The 10,167-nt window shown below is 37.2% G+C and overlaps 1 protein-coding gene across 1 annotated transcript; it reads left to right on the top strand.

Annotated features, from left to right (window-relative positions):
• Positions 1-7,822: 7,822 nt before the first annotated feature.
• On the top strand, positions 7,823-9,651 carry LOC122081204 (NAC transcription factor 56-like). The gene is given in 4 exon segments (XM_042648222.1): positions 7,823-8,153; positions 8,228-8,544; positions 8,627-8,696; positions 8,699-9,651. Coding segments are annotated over 4 exon segments (1,077 nt in total). The 5' UTR covers positions 7,823-7,966; the 3' UTR covers positions 9,202-9,651.
• Positions 9,652-10,167: the final 516 nt, after the last annotated feature.

Below are 10,167 nucleotides of genomic sequence, written 5' to 3'. Positions count from 1 at the left end.
TACTCTGAGAGAGGTGTGAGGATGAACGGCTATAACCCTATTCTCTATTGATAGTGAAGTAGGATCTCATCTCATAGTGGATGTAAGCAATCTTATCAAACCACGTAAATTTTCATGTGCAATTATGTGATCGTTGTTTGTAAATTCCATTCGTTTTGTGCATTATTTTAGAGTTTCATTTCTACATTACTTACGTAAAACCTTACCTAAGAAAGATTGTTAATAATTTGATTCATCAAAGGATATAGAGAAGAGAATGATTGATGTAGAAGCAAAAGAATCCTTCCGAAGAAGTAGTAGCATTGTGCATGCATTTGGATGTGGTTGTCTTACAAACGCAAGCCTGAGGGCCTCATTTGATGGGGATGGTTCATAAAGACAAAGAATACGTGCTAAAAAGTGTAGAAAGAAGTGGAGGCTTTGATTGGACTTGGAACTCAAAAGGGTTTTTTGGGTTAGGGTTTCAAAGGTGTCCAATTGACTAGCACGGTTTGAAAACTTGATAGAATCGGTCAGACTCAATATGAGAAAAATCAAGGTTAATTAATTCCGAGTCAAATCGTCCAATTCAAATCGGATTTTAATTTCATGCTGACCAGCTAAGTTGAAGATGGGGTCATATTCATGCGTTTTGCGATTGGCCCAAATCTGTTGGGTGGAGTTTGTTTTTGGATGGCGTATTTATCTTTTTTGTGTATTTAGGAGAGAGAGAGGATGTGATTCCAATGTGAATAGAGCTTGTGTAAAAGACCTAGCTCTCTCTATGGATCCTTTTCATAGGTTGCTATTCAGTTCTTGACTAGCATAGTCATTGATTTCATTTCCTAAAATCTCCTTGGCAAGTTCTGACTATTGGTGAAGTGAGTCAGCTAAACCCAATAATGATAAGTAATTAAATATTGGGTTATTGGATCTTGCTTGACATACCTTAATTGGAATGAAAATATCATATATGTATAAATCTAATATTATATTCTTTAATGGAAAATAAGATTTTGTTTTCTTTTATAGGATTAATCTCTACCTTTACTCCATATATTTTTGACACCGGCCTATTAAGTTTAGGATAGAAAGAAATACTTAAGTGAATTTAGAAAAGGGTAGACAAGACTGACAAGCATTATTCAGAAGAGAACATTGTTTGAGAAGGCATTTGTTCTTCAACCATGGATCCTAGTATTCCTATATCCGTCTCCGTATTAATATGTATGTCCATATGATCTCCATTTATTCAATCGTAATGAATATTTCTATCATCACATAAACATTCTTTCTTTTTTTTTTATTTTGAAAATGTGAGCCCAACGTGGACCACATATGAATGATACCATTTTTCAACCCTAATTGGCTTATTATGCAGATTTCTTCATACATTGCCTTTGTAGGACACTCTTCCTCAAATAAGGAAAACCACATAATTCAACTTAGAAAGTCAGCAAACAATAAGAACAAAAAAATTCCACACCTATTTTTTATTTGAAAAAAATAACTTTATCCAGAAGTGTGGCCTACACCAATGATCGCATATGTCTATCTCTCTCCTCCCCATGTAAAAAGACATTTTCACCATTTGTTTTAGGGAAGAGAGAGATAGACATAGAAAGTATTGGCATAGGTTGTGCTCCTAGAAAGAAAACCACTTCCCTCGCTCCTGATCTCCCATTAAAAAGACTTATTCTCATGTCTATCTAATAATTAATGCACCCTAAAAAGCTGATAGCATATCGAACCCTCTCTATCTTTTGAATCAATCATCCCCTTTCACTTTCAAACAACTTGGTTTGTTTCATCCTCCACGTTTAATCTACAAATTTACGTGCCTAAGTTGTCAGGGTGACGATTGCTCACAAATTTCTAAGGACAATTTATTTGTACTTGCTAAGTGAGACTTTGAATTTAGAATCTATGCGATCAAGATATTTGAGGAATTTCTCCCAGTATCTCTCTCTCTCTCTCCCTCCACGGCCCCACCCCCCCCACCCTCACCCTCACCCTCACCCTCCCCCTCCCCCTCCCCCCTCCAAAAAAAAATATTTAGGCAGTGACAACTTTAAAAAGCACGTGATTTATTTTGGGTGAAGAGAAGCTCAATTCTTCACTATTTCTAAAGGAAATTATGAATAATCTTCATTCCTCAAATTTATTTCAATGAAAACCAATAATTTAATTTCTGGTCTACTCAATTTTAAATACCACAATGCCACCTTAATTTACTTTTACTTATTTCTACCCAAAAAATAAATAAATTTTACTTATAGGGAAAGGAATCCTAATACACAATATGGCTTCTATATCTAAGACACAAAAAGAGGTGAAATGATCGCCTCACTCATATGAAAGTAGAAATTCCTCCACATGTATTCTAATTGATCCTAGCACTGGTGGAGGGGCCTCATTGCCTTTCAGGAACCTTCTCCCTCAATTATTTTATAAAGGTTTTAACCATTTCATCTCATTTGCATGCACAATTTTGATAATGAATTTGAGACAATTTTGTGAAAGAGGTTTTTCTTTGTCAATTTTCAATGTCAATTCCACCTAAAAGACATGACCAAAGTATCTTCCCATGTTCGAGGTCCAAAGGCTCAAGAATTAGCGTATCGTACCAGGGCAAAGATAGGAAGGGAAGGGAGAAGGCAAGGCACTATTGAACACCAAAGTGGGGCAGTCGTCGGATGTTGAGAGGGGGGTTGAGGACAGGGAGCCAGTGGCGGCGACCTGTCCGTCGAGAGCCCCTTGAGCCACGACGCCTGGGGCTCACGCTTCACAAATACAAATTTTATGCCATAGAACGCAAACTAACATCCGTGATACGAAAACCAAAATCAGAATGAGGAAGAAAGAGATATCGTTATGTAAGTCCATTATTCCTTGCACATTGACTGCCTTCGAGACTATAAAATATAATATAAGCGGTCTAACCCCCGGGACGGACCTCAACCGAAAGGCGCTAGACGGACTAACAACAAACGAGATAAAGAAGGCAACTGTCCACATGTGTAAAACCTTGCCGCAGGTTATTGTATTTAAGAAATAGTTAAAGTCTATAATTTTTCTATTTGGGAGAGAGTTTTCTCAAAGGCAACATGGCTGCTATGTTAGTGAGGGCTCAGTGGGAACATGTATGGGAGCATCAACATGGGCAAGATTTCTGTCTTTTATTAGGGGGTAGGGTGGTTATTTTGCCCAATCTATATCTGGGCAAAAGGGCCACACTAACTTTATGGACTCCTTTTCCTGATTAAATTTATATTTCCATCTGAAAAAATCAACTAGGATTATTATATGCTAACCAAATTTTTATCTCAAATTACTGGGGGTTTTGAAGACTTAATTTTACTTGAGGTTTTCATTTGTCAACCTTTTGCATATTAAATTACTCAAATAACTTTTACAGAATAATAATTTAGTATTATTTTTAAATCAAGGTGATTTCATCAAAGTTAATGAATAAAATAGACAAACTGTTAGCCTTTGGTAATTTAGCATCATAGATAAAAAGATAGAAACCTTTAATACTAGAATTGATCCATACATAATGAAATAATTAAAACATATAGTTATGACCGTTCAAGTCAGACAAAATGTGATGCCATTACATATACTTGCAAAAGTAGCATACATTAGAGATGATGAAACGGTCAAAAAAATAAATAAATAAATAAAGTGGGGAACCTAGACCATAGCCTGGGAGGATATTCCCACATTGTTGCCTATATTTTCCACTTATGCATCAATTTTTAGTGTAATCCAATTTATTTACACATGTCAAAATAAGCCTTTATTAATTATTTGGAAAAGAAAATCAATTATATTTGCAAACCAGGTGGCATTGATGAAGAAGGAAAAAGAAAAAAAAAGAGTGGAAGCACTTTATACATAGTTGGCTATATAATTTAGAGAGCCATTAAATTTGACATGTTGCCACCTAAGAAATACCCAATCCATTTAAGTCATTAGAATGATAGAATCATTAGCCCAAGTAGAAAATATAGGCATAATGTGGAATTAACCTTTTCTATGTAATAAATTACTAAGATAGGGTTTATTAGTAGTCCGAAAATTAAAATTTTTTTAATATTGATACATAATGTCTGTACCAGCTTAGTACCAACGGATTTTTTTTCTTTTTCAAGTCAAGAAAAAAGAGGGGGGGAGGGGGGGAGGTTGGGGTGGGAAGGGTCAAAACATGTGAAAATACAAACGTGTGTTTTGGTGGTAGATGATCCATACCCATATTACTAGTGAATCTCTTTCAAAATGAATAAAAGAAGTAAAAGTGTAGCCCAAAGTTGAAATATAAATTTCCATAAGAGGGAATTAAATGTAAACAACTAAAATTTATATTTTATGAAATTTAAGTTATTTACTTTGGTCATTTTTTTGTAAATTTTACTAATGAGATGGATGTGAGATTCTTTATCATGCGGAACCACATATGTATCACAATGTGAGAGGATGTGAAGCGTTAAACTTCATTGGGCATAGTGAAGTGTAATTTCCACCCATTGGGAATATAAAAGTGGAGGGATAAACTAGTGTAAGAGCAATGATTGGCCTTCTTTTAGAGTTAACATACCTTTCAATGGAGAGTAGGGTTGGATCTTGAACTCTTTCAACGACAAATCTTCATACAACATTCTATGTGAGTTTGCTTTTAATGTAGTAATTCTTCACATTTGGTGGAAAAGGAATAAAAGAATATGGACTTTCACTTCTCGCACAATTGATCAAATATACGGGGATATATCTTTTGAAATTAGAAATAAAATTATTTGCAAATACATGATGTCCCCTGACTTGCTTCTAGCGAAAATAGATATCTTGCCCTTTCTTGAGATCTCCCAATTATTTCTCTTTCTAGTTTTTGATGTATCATCTTGATTACTTCTTATGCTTGTTTCTTCTTCTCCCTAGTTTTGGTTGTTTCCCCTGATTTGATGTGCCCCTGTTTTGATTTCAGATTCTTTTGGTTAGAGGCTTACCTCGTGACTTGCCTTTGTGGCATGAGCTGCATTTTTCTTTTTCTATGTTTTAATATATTACCCATTAATTAATTTGAAAAAAAAAAAAAGAGCCTATGCCCTTCTAGAACAAGAAATAGACTTTCACGGTTTCACTATGGTTATTTCCATAGAACAAAGTACAAAAAAGTACAAGATAGATGTGCCTCATTTAGTGGGCCTCTGTACAATGGTAAGGTTTTTCTATTGCCCCATAGCGATCGTGGGTTTGAGCTAAAAAATAATCTCTCTGTGAAACAGATGCTAAGAACATTATGATCCTCCCTAATTCCCGTAATGGTGGTAACCTTGTGCATTGGGTGGCACGTCTTTATATATATATATATATATATATAAAGATATGCCTCATTTACTATTTATTTGATAGAGAAATAAATCAAAGGACGGAGTTTCCCTATAGACATGATGAATAAGAATCCATTCACCGCAGCCCATCTGGGCCACTCAAGGGACAAGAGGGTCTGGGCCCTCTGATTGCGAGGTGAACATCATCACCTAGTGAAGGAAACTTCTCTCTAAATCAACAGAAAACTATGTTCAACAAAATATTTGATGGCAGACATAGACTGATACCATAACCCACCGATTTATCTCCAAAATTTTGACTCACATAAACATCAAGCACACGGATATGAGGTAAACATGACAATCCCACGTTATATAAGGCCTAACCCTAATATACCTTTTAAATAATAAGGTAGATGTCCTTTTGAGCTAGTTCAAATCCGTTTGGATATTATGTACTTAAAGGGTTGATGTGAATATATGTTAGGAATCTCAGGATATATTGAGGTATAGCCCTACTACAAAGATTATTTAATTTGGTTTTTTAATGGCAAAGAACCTATCTCATTCCAGATATTGGGTTAGTGTAGAACCAGTTCAGTCAATAGCAAACAAGACTTATAAGAAAACAAAACTTGTTGGGCCATGCCTTGCAACAATATTGTACTAAACGACATTAATGGGTACTTTTCTAGATAAGTAATGATATTATATAAGGGTTCACTTGATCTTGACACTTCTACACATAAAGCCAAAAAGAAAGTTGCAGAAGAAGAAGAAGAGGAAGAGGAAGAGGAAGAGGAAGAAGAAGAAGAAGAGAATCAACTTCAGATTATGTACAATTACACTAAGCCAGCACTGTTGACTCAAATGAGTTTGTGAGTGTTGAAAAAAATTTCCATCCTCCCCTTGAAGTCTTTGATGGAGTGATGAGAATTTGTTGAAGTACTGAAAGGTTAAATGAGAATAGAGGGGACAAGTAGGATATGAATTAGAGAAAATGGATTGGTCCTGTAGTCTTGTGTGATGGAGATGAGAGTACAAGAATTGACATTGATTGAGACTTTGGTCGATCTTCCAACTACCAATGGACCCCATTTGTATAGTTCTTTCTCAATACTATATGGCTCCCAACAAAAGGTAAGGTGCCATGGCCATAAAAGTTGTGATATTGCCATCTCTCTCTGCCTATCTGTGGGCTACCCCTGGATGGGTTCTCTTTCACTAATCTAATCCAAGTCATAAGCTTACAGTACTAGTAATTTGAAATATTATTATTAGTAAAGTAGATGTGGACCTAAAACGGCATCCATCTCTCTCCTATGACATCACTTTTACTTTTATTAAATTTTAGTGAGAGAGAGTTTTATGAGAAAAACTGCATAAGGAGCACACCAGTGAAGAGTGGAAACGGTTTCGATTTGAGGTCATGAAAATTATTTGATGTGAGAAAGAAAGCTGTCTCTTTTACATTCTCATGTCCACACAGCTCTTATTTTCAGCGGTTTATGATAAGATGCCCCCATGAAAACAAGGATTGTGTGTAGGCGTGCGAAATGCTAGACCGACATTATTCTTGCCCCCTCATTTGATTTATCGGAGAGGATTTTCATGAAGGCAGCGTGGCTCATGTGCCTCATGGGGTTAATGGGAGTGCATGAAGCATCAACAAGGGCAGGATTTACATTTTTCATAAGTGGCAAGGCGTCTTTTACCCCCTTTTTGTTAGGCATGGGGTCATGTTACCTTTCAGGCTTCTATTTCCTTGATTTATGTTTAGTTTCGGAGGGCAGGTATTGGTGCAACGTTAAGTTGCCTATTATGAGTCTGCGACTAGTGGTCAAGGATTTGAGTCGGGAAACAACGTCTACGTAAATTGTGAAATAAAAAATCTCATTCATGTGAATGTCATAAATACACATTGGCTCTGCGCTTATGTAGGGACAATGCGGCATAAAATCCTTTGTGGTGAGACAATGAGTGGTAGTGAGGATCCAACTGCTAGGGTGCATGTCTGAACCCTCCCACCCATTGGATCCTCACTATCACCCACTACCATGACCGCATAAAATTTGAACTCGACCATGTGACTAGATAGCCATCTCTTGCCAAAAGTGGAAGGGAAAGCAAGCACAGGCGTGGTCGTGTGAGGGCACCAGCTGCTTCCAAAGTCCATAACTTGAAAGGGAAATGGGTTTTGAACTAAAGAAGGGGAAGAACAGAAGAAGAGGTGTATCTGTGTGTGAAGAGAGAGAGAGAGAGAGAGAGAGTTAGTTGCATAAGAAAAGCATGACAGCAAAAGGCTCCAAGCAGTTCCGAGTTCCGACCCGAAACTTACCCGTCTCGCTTTTGTTGCCTTGTGTGCTGTTAATGGTCCCCACACTAACTCCTTCACACTTGTCACCTTCATTTCCCCTTAGAATAACACGTGTCGTTCTTTCAGCGGAGCTTGTTCGGTACATGAACGCAATCCACGGCCGCAAAACGTCATCTTCTCCTCTCCCTCTCTCTCTCTCTCTCTCATCCTCTTCTCTCAACTGTTTAAAAACATTCAATTCCCCATCTCCTTTCGCCACCATCTTCTTCTTCTTCGATCACAGAACCCCATCTCACTCTCTGCAATCCTTTATCGATCGAGTTGGATCCATAATCGAATCATGGAGAGCACAGACTCTTCAACGACGAGTTCACAGCAACCCCAACTCCCTCCTGGCTTCCGATTCCACCCCACCGACGAAGAACTCGTAGTTCACTACCTCAAGAAAAAGGCTTCTTCTGCACCTCTCCCTGTTACCATCATCGCCGAAGTCGATCTCTATAAGTTCGATCCATGGGAGCTTCCAGGTAATCATGAATTCATCACTCAATTCACTTATTTTACTTTTCAATCTTCCCCTCAAATCCAAAAAATGAATCAGGTAAGGCAACGTTTGGGGAACAAGAGTGGTACTTCTTCAGTCCTAGAGATCGGAAATACCCAAACGGTGCGAGACCTAATCGAGCAGCAACATCTGGTTATTGGAAAGCTACCGGCACCGACAAACCTATATTAACCTCCGGAGGTACTCAGAAGGTCGGAGTGAAGAAAGCCCTTGTCTTCTATGGCGGAAAACCGCCTAAAGGTATAAAGACTAATTGGATCATGCATGAATACAGACTCACAGATAACAATATTGGAAACAACAACAAGAAGCCTCCTGGTGTAGATATACACAACAAGAAGAGCTCCTTAAGGGTACTTATTGTTCAATTATGATCAATCATGTTCAATTAGGGTTTGTGTTTATCTGTTTAATTAATTTAATTTGTGGGTATAGCTTGATGATTGGGTGTTATGCCGGATATACAAGAAGAGCAACTCGAATAGACCTATGGAGAGGGAAAAGAAGATTCAATGGAGGACTTATTTGCTTCACTGCAACAACAACAACAACAACAGAACCCACCAAGGCCACCACCACCTTCTCATCATCATCATAAGTCCACTACCACCTTTGGTGCTTTGCTTGAGAATGAGGGGAATCTATTAGAAGATATATTAACAGAGGGTGGTATCAACAACAACAGTTCTATGCTCCAACTGGCTTCATCATCTACTCCACCTGCTCCAATAACAACCATTATCTCCCTCCCTCTGAAACGCAGTCTCCCACAACCTTATTGGAATGAAGTTGAAGCCACACCGGCATCCAAGATCAGATTCAGCAGCAATAGCAGCGGTGGCACCACTGGCAGTGGTGGCAGTGATGGAAGTAGCAGTCAGATGGCAACTCTACTCAACCAACTTCCACATGCAGCTTCATCATTCCATCAACAATCCCTTCTCGGATCCCTAACTGATGGTGTTTTCCGGCAGCCTTATCAACTCTCTAGCATGAATTGGAACTCTTAGTATGGTGGTGGCTATAATTCTCAAACCCTATATAGGCAGATATATATATATATATATATATTTCCATGTCAGTACCCATAAAACTGACAATAGCTATCAAACAAACACAACCGTTAGTAAAGAGGAATACTGGAATGGTCAGAAGGAAATAAGGGAAAGAAAGAGAGAGAGAGAGAGAGAGAGTTGGCCTTGATGAGTTCTATTGGTGCAACAGTTGCTTCTAGCTAGTCCTGGTTAAGGTGAGGAACTTTTACTTAAAACAGTTCATATATATATGCTATAATTTGGAATGCATAGAAGAGGGTTAGATACTCTTTAGGGAAGTAGAAAAAAGATTGGAGGACTTCATTGTGATGCATAGTTACTTGCAGAGACACCATTAATTCACTTCTTGTATAAAAAAATCCTCATAATTACTTGGTATTGATGATTGATAATCTTTGTTCTTCATTTCAGTACATATCTAGAGCTTGCTTTCTATCATTTTTCATTATTTATAGGAAAATGATACTGACCCATTTCATAGCTCACAAACATTTTATTAAAAATTCTGATATTTCATGAAAAACCCAAAAAATAATTGCTACCATAGGACTTATGATTTTAATAAGTCTTTTCATTAGTAATGATGATGTACGGTTCTTCAACAGCATATATTATCCTTTTTGTTGTCATCTATAAGAAAGAAACTGGATTGCAAAATGGCAAACACTAATGTTCTAATGCACGACGGATGGTTATTGCCTAGAGATTCCATACAGTCTTGCATCATTAGCTTCGGAAAAGCAATATCATTAGGCTTAATTGTCGCGATTTCATGATTAACCACTTAATATACCATGGTTTATCATTTTATAATAGGATTCTAAGTAAGAGTTAATCCATGTTTTTATGATATTTCACATTATATCATTTTCCATATTCCTTCATGGACCCATTAAAATATCTTTTTTTTTTTTTTTTAAA

This window comes from Macadamia integrifolia, chromosome 6 (assembly GCF_013358625.1).
Source record: "Macadamia integrifolia cultivar HAES 741 chromosome 6, SCU_Mint_v3, whole genome shotgun sequence".
Taxonomy (NCBI): Eukaryota; Viridiplantae; Streptophyta; class Magnoliopsida; order Proteales; family Proteaceae; genus Macadamia; species Macadamia integrifolia.
This window is presented reverse-complemented; position numbering and strand designations above follow the sequence as displayed.